A 19,749-nucleotide genomic window follows, 5' to 3' on the forward strand; every position below is an offset into this window, starting at 1 on the left:
ATTTGCCAGCTCCTGTAGGGCACCGGGAGACGCTGGACGGATCCCAACGCCAGAGCTGTTTCCAATGCAATCACGCAGGCAATCAATGGGAACAATTAAAGGAGTTCCAGACAATGACGACGATGACACAAAATCATTCGCTGCTGTTAATAATGACAGCACATGTAGGCAGGCTGTCGAGTGCAACCATTAAACGCTTTCCCTGAAACTTTTCAGATGGAATGATATTACTTAAATTAGATTCAAAAGAAGCAGGAGTCACGTGTTTCAAACTGTGAACAGTAAATGCATGTTTAAAGGGGCATCATTATGTGTTTTCCAGCAACATAGTCCCATTTTACAGCATTAACAAGTAACTGTGTTAACTTCAGTTAAAATGCTTTAGTATTCAAACTTAAAATAAATTTTACTTCCTAATTTAATGCCTTCAAAATAAGTCTCTGTCTCTCTAAAAACTCCTGCTTTTTCTGAAACTCTGCCTGCAGAAAGTCATCACAACATGGCTCCTCTATTAACCCTTTAACAGAATCAGAATTTACTGTCATCGTACAGAAAAACAACTAAATTAGTTTCAGTACAGCCCATCAATAGAAAAACAAAAAGATAAGCATGAAACCTAAGCAGACAGGTGCCAGAACAAAAGTTTTACCAGGTTTGCCCTGAAAAGTAGCTCATATAATGAGCTCAGCAGATGTGCATTTCCACCAGGTGTTTGCTAATTGCTGCTGGCTAGTCTGAAGGAGCTGAGTGGAGCTGAATGCTGTCCTGGGAGATTAACGGACTTCTCAAACATGCATGAAAAATCAATGAACCAATCCATGCATGTTTTTGATGAAGGAATAACATTATAACACAACATAAAGAAAAATAAATAGATTTTACATAACACTTCCCCTTTAAGAAATGCAGAAAGTCTCCCTCAAGAGACGACCTTTAAAGGCTGCACTTTCCCAGCATGCACTTTGCAGGAGAATGATAATGGCTATGATGAGGACCTTTGAAAGGCAGTGCTGCTGCCGCTCTCTCCAACTCTGAGATAAGTTGAAATTGTCTGTAATGACAGGATCCGGGTGCTGTGGGCTGACAAAGTCACAGAAAGACTTCCAGCAAAGCAGCAACACGCAATTTTAACGCATTACTTAGCCATAATTACGGCTACATTTCCTCACTTTGTTATGACACACAAACTGGTGAGGCACTGGTGCGAGAGGAGAGATGGCCCCCCGTGGGCTGAGGGCCGCCACATCAATACCGAGGAGAAGGGAGGTGGATGAAACGCATTACTTTGACCTAAAGAGCTCAGTAATCACATTTGGCATTTTGACAAGTGTTTAGCTGCAGTGAAGGTCAGTTCTGTCGGCATACGAGATCTATGCTAATCCAGTCAGACTGAAGAAAAAGGAGAAGAAGCTGTGAGGAGGAGGGAGGAAGAGCCGGGATGCAGCTGATAGAACCTGGACAGCTCTTCACCTCCGGGATCGACCTCATGAGCCCGCTGAGGCGGCGGAGAGATCTGTGACTGGAGCCGGCACCAGAGATGTTCACAAGTCATTTTTTACAAGTCAGAGTCGAGTTTCAAATGACTGAAAGTAACAGGCTTACATCAGATGCATCCCAAAAGTCTTCAAGTGTAAGGAGTTCAGATTCATTTATCCAGTGGGCTAACTTAGTTTGATAACATCTTGAAAAAACTACACTTTATACACTGACAGCACATAAAGAATCAGGAAGTACTTTCATTTGGAGGAAGTGTAAATGTGGTGACACAAGAAGAAAATGAAAGGCTTACACTATGTAATGCACCTAGCAACTACGGTGGCTCAGAAGGGTCAAAAAAGCCACAATGAGGTTTTGTTGATCATGCAAAACCAGTTTATTATGTTCAGAGTCACTCAGTTCCACACATCTGAAAACATGCAGCGACATCGACTGCCTTTGTCTGGATTTGGCTGATAAAAACTAAATATGAAGGGAAATCCTTACATTTCAATGTAATTTGGATCTGTTTTTTGAAATGTGCCTTTAGATGCAATAAAATTATGTTACAATCAAACTCCTATGTTAAAAAATCAAGTTAAAAATGCACAATTCTTGCATTTATGAGATCAGCCTAAAATGTAAACATTTTATTGGCCTTTTTTATTGGCTTTATTGGAGAGGTATAAAAAACCTGAAGTGATTTTGTGAATGCAAAGAATATGACCATGACTTGAGGGCAAATACATAATACATATTCAGGAATATTAACGTTGAGAAAGCTAAAGGACAAAAAAAGGTCTGGACTATATCAGGAAGCTTTTGCTAATGTGATCTACCCCAAATTCCCTTTCCTGAAGAAATATGAAAACTACTAAATCACGATGTGGTTCCAACGTTTCGTCCGATATTTTCAAATCAACCGTTCGACGCGTCAAGTAAAAGCAGAAACTGGAAATCCAAGGCCGATCGCTTAAAGCCGGGATGAAAATGATTGGAGGAACGATTTTTAATTCGAGTGAAAGCAGAAGCTCTTCTAACGGTCAACGATCCCTGGAGAGGACAGCTTTGGGGCATTTATGAATAACTCTCCTCACACAGAGAGGCGTCATTAGCATGTTTTCAAAAACAACTGCTGGTGGCATAAAAACGGCAGAAGTCAGGCCAGCAGACGGAGCCGGGACGAGGCCATGTCAGCTGCTCTCTCCTGCTTTAAGTGCTAATTGAGCTGCCCACCGTCCTGACCCTGACCCCCGGCCTATTCACGGGGTCCCGTTCTCACGGCCGAGACGCACGGCTGGAAGCAGCCTCTGGGTCCTCCACCCACCCTTCGCCGGACAATGAGGGTCACCACCTCGCTGCCCACCATCTTGACATCCACCCCCACATTTGACAATGGCCCCCCGGTGGCCCCAGAGCAAACCGCTCCACTCCAACCCCACCACCACCCACCACAATGGGTGGAGGCGCGTGACAGAAGCGGCATCACGGATGCTTAAAATGCAACTCCAGGTCCGGTCAGGAGAGGAGCATTAATCTGACTTTTTTTGGCTGCTTGGGGCCCCGAGGTCACAATCAGTTCATTGTGAGAGGAAGAGCAATTCGTGCCACGAGTTAAGAGAAACGAGGCTCTTAAACAGGCTGAACAACACAATGTTTTTCTAAGACACCCAAAACATTTTGGGAATTTAAAATGCTCCTTTATTGGTTTCATGTCAGACAGAGCAGACGTGATATGAAAGAAGATGAAACATTTACAAATAAAAGGTACAAATCTATAGATGCACTTTAATAATCACTACATGAAATATGTTTCATCATTCTGTAGATCTGGAGATGGTAACGTTCACTTAAAAAGATTTAACTGAATTCATGTTTTTGGTTCTTCTGGGCTTTATCTGTTTGTAATGACATTTTTTTGAAGATTTTAATGGGAAATTTCTTCCATTTAAAGCTAAAAAAAAAGCGAATGAACTCAAACTTGGAAGTTCACATATTTTAGTAGAACTTTTGTTCCATTTAACTTGTAATATGGCATCATATGAAAGAAAAAAAGATCTTAAAAAGTGAATACGTCTTTCCAAATCAACTTATTAAACTTATCACAAGCAAAGCTCTTTAAAAAAAAAGGAGGGTAAAACTTTGAAAAGAAATCAGCTTAAAATATTTACAGTTTGTTCAACCCACCTGTGTAAATTCAGCTGATTTTAGCATGGCAGGTTTTTTAATGTAATTAAAACAAGACAATTAGGAAGATAAACACATTACATTACATTTAGAAAATAACTAAAACCAATTTCCCAGCATCATTAAAAATAGAAATATTGTGGAATAAAATGTGAATTTATTTGTAAAGTTTTCTACACATAAACTTTGCAATTAAAAGTTATTTCCTTGTCATGTGTTGTTTTAATTGGAAGGAAAAACTTTGGACAAAAGCCAAGTTTCAAACAGAAATCAGAGGAAAAAGCAGAAACATTTTCCATGTAAAACTTTTAATATGAGCTCAGCAGAAATAAAACTTTGATTATTTTCTAAACTATAAATCATGAATCAAATTGAAAATCCCAGTGTTGTTTAAAGCGTGGCTCGGGGGCCACTGCGGTTCAGAAATGAAACTAAATTGGCCCTCCAGTAAACAGAGCTGCAGCTGCTTTTTGTACCCGTTTGTTCTTTTCTACTTTGTTCCACAAAGTATTGCTGAGCAGGTAAAAAGAAAAAAACTCACAAAATTTTGCAGCACTTTAATTGGAAAAAGAAGTGCCACCCTCAGGACTTTCAGTCGGCTGATTTTGGCCGACAGGCGAAAAGTTTGGACCTCACTGTTCACTGCATCAAACCTTCAGACCTGTCAGCTCTTTTCCTTTTATCATAATCAAACATCTTTAAAGGCTTCCAAGCGTAAAGGAAAACCAACATCTTTTTCCATCTTACTGCTCAGCTCCCCTCCGACCCTCAAACATGTCTTGCTGATATATTGGCTGAGATTACATCAAATAAAAACTAAATCATTTGCAGCACAGCTGCCAAATGCTTAAACACACCAGTTTGTGTCAGAACACGCGGCCGTCCGGTCCTCCCTGTGCGCCGCTGAGCGACCATAAATGATGATAAAACGACATCATTACAATGGCCATGTTAAGCTTAATGTTTTAGAAAACCTCTATAAAACCCAGAGACGGGGGATGGAGGGCTAATGTACCCACTGCAAAGGATTGATATTCTGGTTGAATATGACAAACGACACTTTAAAGACGGAACCACCCACACCATTGCACTTTAGCCGAGAGGATGCAGTATTTCATCTGGAGCACGTTCTGTCAAATGTTTGCATTAATGGCAATCGAGGCTCATCCGTGACCCTGCAGCGCCACACGAGAACGCCAACAATGGCACTTAAAAGCGGAGCGAAGCGGATGCAGCCGTTGCATAATCTCCAGCTAAAATAAAAAATAATTTGAGGAGGATGGAGGGAGGCTGAGGGGAATTTAGTGTGTGTGAAGAGATGGGACTGCAATTATCAAGCAGGCATAAAAAGAACAAGAGAAACAGACAGTGAGCTACTGATGTCGTTACTTTGACAGACCCACTTTTCCTTGTTCAGGTGAAATGATGGCGTGTGTTTGTGTGTTACACTGAGGGAATATCAGCAAAGTCTCTCTCTGGACTGACAGCTCGGCTAATGGCAAACGTTCCTCCTTTCTGTACTCCCCTCTTCATTAACACCCCCTCTCATTACAGTGACTCACCCAGCAGCTCTGTGCGTACCCTCACACACTCCCACACACCTTTACAGCGTCTCCACAGCTGGATTCCAGCGTGGAAGATCGCTACGGTCGCTCTACACCATGCAGAACTGCCGGAATGATGCTGGCTTCACAGAGGATTACTGAGGAGTTCTTAAAATGTGGCAAAGAGGAAGCGTGGAAGGATGTTGTTCTGGGTTTCATCTTCCATTTCGTTTCATCATGATGTCTAAAGCTGCATTCACACCAGTCCTGCTTAGTCAGCTTTAATCCAGCTCCAGTCCGTTTGCCTAGAAAGTCCGGTTCACTTGTTGAGGTGTGAATGTGTAATCGAACTAAAAAGTTTGATCTCAGTTTGATTAAAGTGAGCTCTGGCGCGGTGTGAACACCAAGCGGACTGGAGACCGCTCCAAAGGCAGGAAGTGGACAACAGCACCGGGCATTCTGGGTAAATACAACAAAACAAACACACAAGTGTAAGAAATGTCTTCTCTTTTACCAAAGACAAAAGACAACTGCTAAAATCTGGCATGAATCCTTTTTTGTTTCCATTTTGTGAAGAAGAAAGTTGCGCTCAGTGTCTTCAGAGGTTAATGTGTCGTTCTTTTGTCATTTCCTTCCATAGTTCTCGGTACAGCGCCCCCACAGGCCAGGGGCTGAACAGGTTTTCAGTTAGTTTGACGCTGTAGAGCGAAAGAGAATCACAGCAGCTGAAAATGTAACAAACGTCCCCAATCGGACGAGTCTATCAGACTATCAGGTGGAAAAAGGCTCTAAGATTTTTAGCTGATGGGGTTGTAATGCTGACCTTGCGTCAATCAAATGCAAAATGCATACACACGCACGCACACGCACACACACACACACACACACACACACACACACAACTGAATCTTTAGCTCTCTGAGCTTTGACACTAGTTTCAGAAATCCAACTGTGACGTTAATACGGTGAAATACAACAATCAGCCTCAACATAACAAGAGTCTATTTTTTTATTTCAAACTGTAATCTGGAATTTTCTCAGCAGACAGTAAAGTTTATGAATAATACAAGTCCTCTCTTCTAGTACCAGTGTATTTTACTCCAGTAAGCCATGTACTGCTGGTGTAAAACATAATGGTAGTGAACGGAAGAAGCTTAAAGTCTTAATTCCACAACAATAAAGGACGTGCTGTACTGGTTTAGCTGAACAGCAAAACATTAATGTTTGGTCGTAAAGAAAATGCAACACGTAGATTTATGAAAGCTACACACGCTGGCCATTTTATTAGGTACACCAGTTCCCTTGAGTGTGGTTTAGCCAAACCACATTGTGGCAGCTGAATACTTTTGGGTATCTGGACACTAAAAACATCTTCAAGTTCCAACCAAGTAGGAAGAAATGAGATTTAAGTGACACTGAGTGTTTCAGAAACTGTTGAAATATTATCATTTTAAATATAGTATATTTTACAGAAGAGTTTACTGTATATATGTTTATGTATGTTCTCTAAGATAATTTTTTTTTCCTTTTTTACACTTTTGAGAATCAAAAGTGTAAGAAAAGTTTAAGGTGAATACATTCTGATTGCTAAACTCAGAAACTTTCCTCCAGGTAAGCATCAAACATCAAACATGACCTGATTGTAAGTGCACCATGCTGGAAAGTTGAGAGCAGCTGATTCAGGTATTATTCCTGCAGGTAACTGCAATCAGTCTGCGATGTTCATGTTCAGGCTTCGAATCTGAGCTGGGAAAATGGAGCAGATTGCAAGCACTTTATTTAACGTACCACAGTACATCTGTCTCTTTAATGCAATGGATTAAATTACTGAAAGTTCAAGAATAAACAGAGTTTAGCAATTTTACATGTGCTTATTTTGCATTATTGTAAGACAGAGGTTTTATTTGAATCCTGCCTTGTACGGTAAAATTATAACAGTTTTTGTTTTGTTGTTCTTTTTTAAAAGATTTGTGATTTTCCTGTAGAATAATGCCAACAGACTCAACGTTTTACATAAACCTTCACTTCTATTTGGTAAATGTCGCTTAGCAAGCTGAACCTCAACCACATGGCCGGAGCTTTGCAGCAGCTTCTGGCTCAATCCTGTCAGGATGTTTGATCCAGCTGATCGCTCAAGGCAAAATTGGTCAAAGTTGTCCATTATTTCCAGGTTTCCACCATTTGACACAAACTGTAAGTGTTGTTTGGAAGAAAAAAGTCATGAACAACTCTGAAACCGACAAACTCAGGGAAGGCATTAAGCTGCCGGGCAAGAGAGAAACTGCTGCTCCAAAACGGAAACTTTCCAGTGATTGAAACTTCTAATGACCAACATGGACAGGTCAGTTTCCTTCTGGAGAAAATGTTAATGTTTGAGAAAAAGCTAAAGCTAAATAGCCACAGAGGTGCAAAGTATATTCAGAGATGTGGAGGTTGGGGTTTCAAACCAAAGAACAAGACAGTAAACCTGTTATTTTAACTTAAAGCTACAATTCTGACCTTATATGTCACCTCCACATCCATGACGAATGTATGTAAACTTCTCACTGAAACTGTGAAAGTCCGAACAAACAGAATAACCCCAAGTCTGTCTGAGTTAGTCTGTAAAGAGTTTTCTGCTGCTTTCACCAATAAACAGAAGCATGAAGAGTTTTAGGAGATCTTTACTGTGCGAGAGAAAACGAGCAAAGGACGCAGGAGAGGAATGTCGTATCATTTTGGGTCTTTAAGAGAATTTATAAATGGTTTGTTAATCAGAACAATCACCAGACTCATTTCCCCACGATGTTGTGGGTTTTGTCGTATTATGTGCCAAAACACAAAATTGTTCAAGTTTCTAGTTCAAATCTTATTAACTTAAAACAAGCTCTTGTTTTTTGTAAAAATAAAAAAAAATAATAATTGTAAGTTACTTTGAACTAAGATATTTGTACCAGAAACAAGTCCAGAAAAACGTGGCAGGATCTTAGAGTTTCTGCAGGGTGGATGTGTTTGGATAACTAATGAAATAAGTCCTAAATAATTTACCATATCAAGCCACATCAAACTAAAATAAACCGTTTTCCTGATAGCAAAGTGTAAGTCTGAAAATGAAGGGACACTGGCTTAAGGAAAAACCAGTAAACACTGAGGGGGCAGCCACTGGTTTAGAGAAAGGCCCACAGGGGCCCACCGGGGCCCCAGGTGCAGCAGCGAGCCGGTGATAATGGGCCGTCTTCTTCTTTGTCAATATAAAGACGGCATCAGACCTACCAGCCACGTTGGCCACATCTGCAGTGCTGACGTTCTGGGAGTTGCGGCTCACTTTGAAGGTCACGGCCGGTCCCACCACCCTGCGAGACACAAAAACACACATCTGAAAAGCTTTACAAAAGACACACTTAGAATCCATTTCCCTGTGTGGCTTTGTATTGTTGTTCAAAGGGAAAAGGAGCTGTGCTCATTAAGGTTCAGCTAAACATAGCGCTTTTAAAAAAAAAGGGGGTAAAAAGCATTAACCTGTGGCAATCCTTTAGGCTACTGCAATCCCCATCACCGCCGAGAGATAACCTCCTGAGTCTCAATGCAATGCGTCTGCCAGCATTTAAAACACCAGAAAATAAAGATAAGGCGGCCGAGGATGCAGTGGGAACGCATCGCAGGAAGCTGCTTTTTTCAGACATTTAGAGCAGAATGGTTCTCTGATGTGCATTACAGAGACAGATGTAAATGCATTGATGTCCAAAACCGTCAGAGAGGATAAGGAACAGCAACGTTTGCGCCCCCATCTTCCCTCTAGCATCTATCATCAATAATCCACCTGGAATCGAAGCAGAGAGGGAAACTGGGTGGCCAGAGCCGAAGCGGGGTCTCCCGATGTGATTAACCTTTTGTTTTTCTGCTGTAATTCAGATTAAAAGCTCAGCAGGAAGGAGCATTAGAGAGTTTCCCCTGCAGGATGCATTCTGCACCACGATAGGAAGCAACTTCTACTGTAGCAACAGAGTTAGAAAATACGGTGACATCGCCGTCCAGCCGGTGCTGGAGAAGAAAAAGCTCCGAATGTGTTCGGCGCTGATGGATCTGAACCGTTTTCAGTGCGGGGGTTGAGTGCATTTTTCAGGACTCTTCAGTTCAAACAATTAAAGTAAAAGGGTCTGCAAAATAATTAAGAGGTGTGCACAAAATAAAAGCCCCGTTTTTCTCTTCACCACAATCCAAACTTATTAGGAAATGTTTTCATTCCCATCGCAGTGATTTTCTTTTTCCAAGTTATTTTTAATCCAAATAAAGTTGCAAACAGTCAAATATCTTCAACCAACTCAGAACAGACAATAAATGGACCAGTTTAATTTTAAAGGCTTGATTTTTATGCATTTTCTTCTTAATATTGCACATTACTGTAGTTATACTCCAATCACAGAATCATTAGGAATCTTCTGGAAGAAATTATTTTACCTTGAGTTCATCATTTTAATTCTGTTTTTTAACCAATGTGTTAAATTCAGCAGTCTGAAGTTTTCTGGCTGATTGACGGATGATTTTTCTATGTTTGAAAAGAAAACCATGAAGACCAGATTTAATAAAGTTACCGTTCATAAGAAATAAAACTAACAGACTTTGGCCAACATTATTTCACATTAGTTTGTCTGGATTCTTTACAGAACTGGAGCAAAAATAAATTACATGAGAAGCTATGAGCCAATTAATACAACCATTTTTTAATGTAAAAATTTTTACAAATTTTTAATTCATAAATTAATGCTTCTTTCAAAGCACTCTTACTGAAAAGGCATCAAATGAACAATAATTCATATTTTCACAATATTAGATTCCGCGTTTAGCTACAATTCACTTCAATAGTAGTCTTTTGTTAAGATATGGGAGAATAACGTGTTTCCAAACTGTCGCAGAGTGCGGTTGATCCAGGTTTGACCAACGCGGATCAGCTGTTTGGGATCAACTTGGGTTGATGAAACCAACGCCGTGTTGGCACCGGGTACCAAACACAACGGATGTAAGCTAAACGAGCTGAGAACGCTGCAGGCGTTACCTGGACGTGTCCAAGATAAAATATCTACAGGGAAGTAACTTTGGGTCATTTAGAGCCCAGACAGGAACATCCTGAACCATTTCCAACCCATATGGGTCCCACGATTGGTCCGATTTTCCACCATAAACTGCAGAAGCCAAACAGAACAAAAAATGCACATTTTTTTCTTTCTTTCCAACTTTCTGAGCTAACTGTTGATTAGTTTGCTTTTGCAAATGTCTGGGATGTTTGGGCAACAATTCAATCCCTGCCCTCATGTAATGTGTATTTTGTATTGTTTTCTTTGGCCCTGAGGCCAACAAATCAAAGAAATGGTCATGTTGTTGTTAATGCAGCTGTGATCTTATAGTATTCTAATCTTTAAGGTAAACTAATTAGACAGAATATAATTAAGGCACCGCAAGGGGAAACTTAACAAGGCTAAGTGCTAAAAGAAATGTAAAAATACTCCACTTTTGGCTGCTCATTAAACGTTCCTTGGATTTGTTTGTTTCCACACCTTCCTCCACGTATGAACATTGCTGCAGAAGAAACAAACATGACAGAACGTCCGATTTCAGCCTCCTGGAACACAACAGTTCATTTTCTTTGACCATTTCTCCCTCTTCTGAGCACAGAGGCTGATTTATTTGCCACATCCAGGAAGCGATTCATCAGCCAGCCCAGGCGAAGACTCAGAGTGCGATGAAGAGGGAAAAGGAAAAAAACCCAGTCGAGTTGAGATTATCACATGTCCATATGTCGGCCCTGGCTACCAAGGGCAGCAGCGGCACGGAGGTACAACATCGACTAAAGCTCATAAATAACCTCACGGGGAAAACAGATCTCACCGAAGATCACTTCTTTACTTCTATCGCTCATATTTATCATTTAGGGAAAAAAATACACGACTGCCACATGCTTGGAAACATATTAACAGCTATGTTTAACTCTAGTTTGTTCTATTTAGATTAGAACTATTTCAATTTATTGGAGACAAATTAGCATCTTGATGTTTAAAACATACATATATCTATATATATTTTATTTACAAAAACAAGTGGTTATGATTTTGATAGTATTTGACCCCAGAATGAAATCATGACCTCCGTCTTTGTCTCAGCGCCGTTTGGAAAAATGAATAAATAAACCTTTCCCCACTGTACACAGATTCAACACAGTGGAACAAACAAAGGCTGCTTAATTAAATTCATAATATTTTTAATTGGGAGCAAAACAAAAACAAAGGACTAGAAATATTACAGTGAAATAAGTGATGAATTCACAAATATTCCTAAATAAAACTACAAAAGTCAGGCTCAACTCAAATTAAGACTTTATTTGGCACATTTGGTGCCAAATAAACTAAGAAATAGGACAAAAGAGCGCCACCTGTGCCTCCAGTTAAGGTAAAACGGTTTTAAACCTGCGGCTGGAAAAATAGATCTTAAGCAGTCAACTGCAAAATAATTATTAAATATTTTATTTTGTAAAAGAAAGTTGTGTATTTTGTAGCAAAACACTGGATGAGATCAATATTTGTAGATAAAAGTAGTTTCTAATAAACTTTTTCAACTTTTTAAATCTTAAGAGTCAGAAATCCAAATTTCTTTATTATTTAGTCCGACTTATAAGCACAACATTTTTACATACACCTGGATAAAGGAGAAATTCTCAGCCATTTTATTTTACAAGGTCACCAACTTCAACTCAACTAAAACATATATGACTGAATTGGAGCCCATATGAATGATTTCACCCAACAATCCTCCGACATTGTTGAGGATCCGTCAGTCGTTTGTTCTTCTCATTATCACAGGCAGGAATCTGCCACCTGAAGTGTTCAGTGTTGGTGTTTCTGAATTGTTGGAGGCTCTGCAGACCTCTGACAAAAGCAGAATTGTTTAAATCACTGCAAGAAGCTGAAGGACGACCTGCTGCTGGCGTTTGTGGCTGGTTGAACGCAACAGGCCGTTTGCACATTAGATGCATTTCTCTTCATATCGGAGCAGTTTATGCTCAGCTTGATGTCATTTCACACATGTGATTAACTAAATGAAGAGGGAGAAATGTACGTTATTAGTGTTGAAAAATGTTCCTCACAATCTAAATCTACGTCAATTTATGTCAAAATCCAAATAAATGGCCAAATCTTAGATTCATGTCAATTATGAAAATAACTGTTTTTTTATTGCTATAGTATTTATAAACCTGGACTTTATTCATTGGAGCGATGTCCCCACTATGTTTGGTACGTTAAAGTTTCAAGACCAGATTTGCCAAATGGTGCGTAAACAATTTAAACGATTCTGAGAGGAAAAAAAGTTTATATTTTTATTTTTCCAGAGTGCTCTAATCCTCTTCCACAGCAAAGGCTTTATAAGGCTGAAGCATTTTAAAAGTAACAGTCTGAAATGTAAAAAATGTAATGGAGCTGTGGAAAGATTTTTCATCTCTAATGATTGTCTTTTAATTTACGAGTTGCATCTTAATATTTTAGTAAACTGCTTCTGTTCACCCGTCCGTTTCCTGAGCTCTTCTGAGGCTGAACTGAGTGGAAATGGTTTTGTTTCCCAGCCTGAGCAGACGTGGTTTTTTAAAACAAACGGTGAAGATGTGACTGATGAAGACATCCTGTAGTTACCGGCCTCATCCTCTTCAGTCTTCATCGTTTTCACATCCACCCAGTCGAGGCCCGCTCTCTCCTCCTGGTGGCGGCTCTCTGATACGACCCCTCAACTCAGACAGACATTACATCACCCCGGCACTCATGTTTGGAAAAAATACAAAATAAAAAAATGTAAAAAATAAAACCTCTGGTCTACACTCGGTGATGTTATGCAACAGCTATCATTATTCGACAGGCAGCTACAATCAAAGGCTGAGAGTATCCGCCCCCCCCCCCCTCCATGCCCTCCACCACTACCGGGCCACGGCTGCAGCTAAAAACATTTCCAGGGCCGCTTGGCTGAAAAGCGCTCACCGTCAGTGTTATCTAATCAGTATTGAATTGTTCCAAATGCAATGTGAGGGTGTGAGTCACTCCAGGTTTGTTTTGTGTCCTGGCGCAGTGTGTAGGCCCACTTTTATGATTCATGTCTTTCCAGTTTGGATGTTTTTTGTTGTTTTTTTTTGCTGCAGGCTCGATGAACCGCCGCCGCTGCCGCTCTCCGGCTGCAGCCCCAAGAGGGAATTGTTGGAAAAGTGGAAGTTTAGCCGCCTTTGTCAGCAGCTGGGGGCGCTCAGGTCACCAAACTACTTTGTTCACAGACACTTTTGTTGCTGTTCTATGCTAATCTGCTGATTCTGAGCGAGGCTGAGGGTCTGGCTGCCTGCAGGGTTGCTGCCTGGTAAATGGAAGCAGGTTAGCTTGAAAAATGAAGTGGAGAGGGAAAGAAAAGAGTCGTGTTCTGCAATGACTTTTTACATTTTATGCAGTACTCAAGCTGCTTCAATCTTGAAAAATAAATATTACATTTTGTCCATCATAAAAAGAGGTTTTAACTGAATATTAGACATTTTGTTCCAGCATATCTTTACATATTTAAGGAGTATGTGCCCAGCAGAAGTATTTACATTACACCAACAGACTTCAATGTATTTTATTGCATTGCTTCATAGATCAACACTTAGTATAAATAGTGTACAAGTGTGCTTTGTAGAACTGCCTTTAACAGTAGGAAACCTCCAGCAGAACCAAAGCCGGGCTCAGTCCAAGTGTCGCTGACCGGCTGAAGGGTTTGAACAAAGCTAGAAGCTTAAAGGTTGAGATGTTTTATACCTAATCAGTCGCGTTATGATTTCTGTTACGAAGACTAAGAATTTTTGAAGAGCAACTTTGTTCAGAAACATCATCGTTTATTTTAACCGACTGTTTCTGATGCGTTTTTAATTTATTGTTTGTAGCAGTGTTTTATTTTGTATATATTCAGTGTTAACCAAATGGAAGTTTTTTGGTCGTTGAGGGGTAAAACATGCATTGCTATGCTATTACCAATAACAGCTGAAAGTGATCTCAATACAGTTTATCATCACAATATTTACTGGGACAATTTATTGTCCAGAAAAACTTTTTTAAAAATGCAAAGAATGAATAACGCAGCACAACTTTAAACTTCTCTGATGTGACTTCCTTCATTTCCATGATGCTGTTTGTTCTCTAATGTTCTAGAGCAAAGCAAACAGATGCATTTACACTGAGATTCAGCTACATGTACCTGCAACTTCAGAAGGCATTTGGATGAATTTGACTCTATTTAGTGTTGAGTAAAGCAGACGGTTTTATAGACACAGCACTTGATTAATGTATCTAGATATGTTAGATGTTGTAAAACAATAACATGGATATTTTCCTTCTTGCTCAACAGTTATGAACCACTTTGTGTTGGACATGAAATCCCAATAAAGGGGAATTAAGTTTGTGGTTATAGCGTCACAAAATCAGAAAAAAAGTCCATATGTTGCGACCGAGAGGTACTGAAGCAGGTAAAGAAGATTTGTTGAAAAGCTGGGCGGTAGAAGCCACAGGTAGTCGAGGTAAATCAGCGTCAGCCCGAGACTTTTGTCTCTGGGCTTAATCACTCTCCTGAAGGTGACTGCTGTTGCCACAGCGGCGAGGAGCCAGGCAGCCTTGAAAAATACGTGTGGCGCCTCTGACAAATTGTCAAGGCGGCTCCCCCTGCTGGGCTTTTACTGCGCTCGCAACAAAAGGAGACCCCCGGCTTACCACCTTTCTTTCTGCATCTATATCTCCCTGCCATTACTCTCGCTTTCTCTACCTCAAATCCATCAGCCTCCTCCCCGTGTGTGGCTCCCCCTTTTCATTCCCGGGATAGCGGAGCAAAGACAAAAGGTGCATTAGAACAGCAGAACAGTGCGGCCCACCCAGGGACTCAATACAGCAGCCGAGCGACGCGGCAAGGTGCTGGGTGAACAACAGCGGGGGTGGAAAGAGTGTGTAGTGTGGGGGCGAAGCTGTGTGTGTGTAAATCGCGCTATACCAGCCACCCAATCCCCTACCTGCCTGCACACACACAAACATGCACTTCTGTCTCACTACAGCTCCGAGTTCAAGGCAGCTTCCCAGAGCTTTGGTTTACTCAAAACCCAGGAAAAAGTTATTAAATCAAAAATATTGCAGCAGAGAAACACCTTTTAGAGGACAAAACCCAGCTGACAGCAGACAAGCTGTGCTGACAAGATAACAGACATTCAAATGATTTATTCAACTCAGATCACCATAATCAAATCTTCATAATTGCCTGGAAGTTTAAAAAAAATGTGTGCACAATTATAAAGCTTTATATAAAAAGAGATGACAAAAGCAGGCAACAAGTTCATTTCTCTTTTTATTTTTAAGCACGGTTCAACTGGATGGGTTTGCAGACGCCACGTTTATTGTTCCTCCCTAGAATCATGATGTCAGCTTTGCATTGTGCTCCGAAACGGTGCAATTAAAGTAGAGAGTATACATCATACTGTCATTCTTTCGTTTCAAAATAAAGCTAACGAGTAAGAGCAAGCATACAATTTTGGTGCTGAGACGTGAACGCTTCAAACAATTAGCATGTCCCAGAAACTGTGAAAAGTCCAGCCATGCAGCAAGCTGATCCTTTGAGACGGATCCTGTTCATTTAAAAAAGTTTTAGCGGCTGGAAAACATTCAGCTCTTCTTTCAGTTTGAGTTTACTTTTCTCCAAAACTGCCTCGGCCACAGCTTGGAAAAACCTGGTGCATTTAGATTAGAATCAATGAATGTTATGAAAAATAAACTTTTTTCAGCTTTGCATCATGTTACACCGTCATTTCTCATCAAAATCATACCTGGAGTGTTGCTTTGATTCTTTCCTACATATCTGAAATCTCCCGTGGCAACCGTTCGGAGGTGAATCAAAGTCAGCTCCTCTAGACTAGTGGCAGCAGAAATTCGGAAACACCTGGTGGAACTTACACAAACTACTACACTCCTAAGAACGTCCTGGAGAAGCATTGTCGTGACTTACTGGAGAAGGAAAGTCGAAGAGTAGAAGCTTCTTAAAGAGACACAACATAGTAACTCGATTGGGCTACAAAATGGCTGCATGTAAAACACATGCTGTAAGGGAGAGGGGTGCTCCGATTTAACGCCCAGTCGATTAATCAGTGTCGAATCCCTTACCTTTGAGAGCTGTGGAATCAGCTGATAGTTACACATGAAGCCGATCTTATCCACTAATCTTATCAACCTCTGCAAAGGTCTAAAAATGAGCCACTGCTGCTCTCCGGTCAGAGGTTTGACTCTCTGATGGGAGAGACCGGCCCACCAGGTCATGTCTGCACGTTTGCAGTTAACAACAGTCACTGTTACCAGCTCAGTGACTTTCTTTCTATATTTAGCAACATGCTAGACAAAAAAATATTGGCACAGGCCAAAATCGGAATCGGCAGGTCAGGCTTTTTAAAGCAATCAGTCCAACCCTAGTAAGGGAGCAGTTCTGTAATACATATTTACTTTTTCTTGAGCTGTATAGAAACCTGTCTGTGTTTTTCTCAGAGCTGTAAATATGACAAAAACGTATTTTTTCAATTGCATTCTTCAAAATGGGAAAGATAAGCGATCATCCCAGAGTGAAAACATCTCACCTCAAAACATAAAATTCAGTGTTAAACGTGAAACAACCTGCAAAGCATTTGTTCTGCTGTAGCTCATCTAACGGGGGGAAAAGGTGAAAAAAGGAACAAATCGCTGAGGGAATGATAACAAAACCACAGGAGTCCAGTGAGCGAGAAAAGACCAAGTGGGTTCAGACAGAGTTTGGTATCATTAATAAATGATAGCAGCGAGTAGTGGCTTGACTCGTCGGCACGGACAAGCATGTCCTCATCCCATCAGCGCAGGGGGGGAATGTTGAAAGGAAAATAAGTCCACTTGGTTTGCGTCTTGCTTTCTTTTCCTTTCTTCACTTCAGGTTTTAAAGCCTGGTGCCTCTCTGCTTTGATCCCACCAGTTTGCCCTCTGTGATCCGACATGCTGGGTGTGGGGGTGGGGGATGCTGGAGCTGGCACCACTCATCTCTTATGGGGGGGAGAACATTTGAAAAGTGTTACTGTGTGATGCTCCCCTCTGGGAAGAGGGCCGCCCACTCAGGCCTGCAGGTAGACGGTCAGGAAGGCAAAGCGCAGTATGGACGCCATGAGTCATCCAGACCTCTGCTTCCACGCTGGGCTGTTTTTAGTCTGTGCACACAGTTGGTTGTAATTTTAAATGGCTGCTGAATTGAAGGTTTTCTCTTGATGCAATTCTCATTTCTATTTAACTGCTTTGGTAGTCTGACAGCTGGGAAGGCTTCATGCCCACGGGCACCGTTACATTTCAGGGCAAAGAGGACATTAGGAGCATTTCAGAGGCTCGTATTTTTAGTTTCCCATAAGAAACAGACGGCACTAACATTCATTGCTAGTGTGTGTGTGTGTGTGTGTGTGTGTGTGTGTGTGTGTGTGTGTGTGTGTGTGTGTGTGTGTGTGTGTGTGTGTGTGTGTGTGTGTGTGTGTGTGTGCCTGGTGAGCTTCAAGAAGGTTAAGGCTTTATTTACAAATAAAATGTGATTGTGGTCAATGAAACTTTTGTTGCCTTCAGAGGTGATCTATATTAAACGGTTCACTGGAAACTATTGACTAAGCTTATCATGAGGAGTTTGCTTGTTAAACGTGTGAAGCTAAATCTCTAAGACCAGGCAAAGACAGTAGAAATATGTCACGTAAATGATGTTCCTCAAAACGTAGAGTATGTAACCATCGTTGTTTTTTTTTTATGTTTTTGATCTTTTGCGCCCCATTATTTCGAGCTGATCTGGCAAAAGGCGTCAACCAGCTGGAGCCGAAAGCACTTAAAATTTCCACAGAATGGGCTGAAAAATGTTCGACGTGTCACTAATCAGGCTGTTAATGTTAAAATGTGATTAATCCGAAAAGCTTAACGTGTTAATGTTGCATAATGCAGATTAATCACAGAAAAGGCCTCTCTCCTGTGGAGGGTGCAGCGTCTTGTACTGCGGTCAGCAACGCAGAGATGCAAATGTGAACGAAAAGACGAGCGAGGAGAGTCAGAGCGGTTTGACTTTGAAAAGTTTTCCTTCCACCAAAGCACAAGCAGTTTATAGCCAACATGTTTAATTACCTTTGAAAAAGTGACTTATTTTAAACCTTCCTGAATACACAGACCTGAAAAACTGATTGGTTTGAGTTAAACCATTTTATGAAAAAGAGCAATTTTTACATTTCAAGCTTACAAAGTGAAGCATAGTGATTAATCTGAGTGTGACTAATCTGATTAAATCGTTTAATCAATTAACAGCAAAAGTAGTAATATTTCAGAGTGGCAGTTATCTTAACAGAATATTAAGCTAATGCTAAATAAATGCATAAAGTGTCTTAATTGGGGTTGAATTTCAAAGAGGACTTCTTCATTTCCATTTCCAGTTGGTTCAAATCTAAAGCCCCGAATTAACACTGGAAACATTTAGGAAAAAATGTCCGTCCACATGACTGAAACCGTTGCAGTAGGTACGCCGGGCCAGGGGGTGGCGCTGTAACACTGCCACAGAGCAACGCAAAAAGACACAGAACAGCGCCGATCATCAGCGCCATGTTTGTGCGGCACAGAGAAAGAGCTGGAGCTACGATGTGACTGAAAATGATGCAGCTCGCATGCAGACATGGCAAAGAAAACAAACATTTATGGGACCTGGTTTCAAAAATAAAGTTTACAAGATAACCACATTAAATCTGCCTGCAGATTTAATCTCATTTTCCAAACACAAAGTCAATCAGAAGGAAAATATTTAGTCATACTCATTGCTGCTCTTGCATAAGTAAATTACATTTACAATTTCTGTCACAGCATTTAAAACTCAGCTTATTTCAGAAAGTGACCTGATTGTTTTTCTATACAGAAAAAAAACAATTTTTTTTTACATTATTTAATTTGGAAAATTATGTATGAATTTAAACTAACAAGCATAATCAGTTCAGCTCCGAAGAAAATAATTTAGTGCCAAAAATTGTGGCAGTTTGTGTAAACGCAGTATTGTTATACAACCAAACACCAGTAAAACCAGTAAGAAGGATGGAAACCGCTGTGTTTAAATGACGAGTTTAAAACAAGATACGTACACGAGCTCAGTGAAGTCCGTCATCTGGATGTTTGACCGATGAGCCAAGATCTCCATCAGGTGAAGGCCATCGTCTGTCTGCAGCCGACTGCAGGTGACAAAAACATGGACGTCAGAGAACAAACAACAAAAACAGTTTCTTCTTTCCACAAAGAAGCAACAGTGATCAATATTTGTATTGGCACATCGCAGCAGTAATGTTTTTACAATTATAAAAGGAATATACCAAAAGAATGTCGAACCTGATCTATTTTCATTATTCCACTTGCAGGTGAAAATGGAGGAAAATAGAAAAACTAATAAATGGAGACATGAGCAACATAAAAAAAGAAACATCTAACATCGCTACCAAGTCAGATCCAGTGATGGTTGCTGACAGATT

The 19,749-nt window shown here is 40.5% G+C and overlaps 1 protein-coding gene across 2 annotated transcripts in view; it reads right to left on the bottom strand.

Moving 5' to 3' along the window:
• The window catches only part of LOC103480019 (receptor-type tyrosine-protein phosphatase N2-like), a 187,743-nt gene that overhangs the window by 123,493 nt on the left and 44,501 nt on the right, over window positions 1–19,749 (bottom strand). For both annotated transcript variants that reach the window (XM_008434755.3, XM_017309950.2), the window contains exons 10-11: window positions 19,369–19,455; window positions 8,460–8,539 (exon numbers count right to left, since the gene is read on the bottom strand). In XM_008434755.3, the coding sequence (XP_008432977.3) occupies window positions 8,460–8,539; window positions 19,369–19,455 (167 nt within the window). The remainder of the gene's footprint in view (window positions 1–8,459; window positions 8,540–19,368; window positions 19,456–19,749) is intronic.

The sequence above is a fragment of the Poecilia reticulata genome, chromosome 17, assembly GCF_904066995.2.
Source record: "Poecilia reticulata chromosome 17, P_reticulata-male-v2, whole genome shotgun sequence".
Classification (NCBI taxonomy): domain Eukaryota; kingdom Metazoa; phylum Chordata; class Actinopteri; order Cyprinodontiformes; family Poeciliidae; genus Poecilia; species Poecilia reticulata.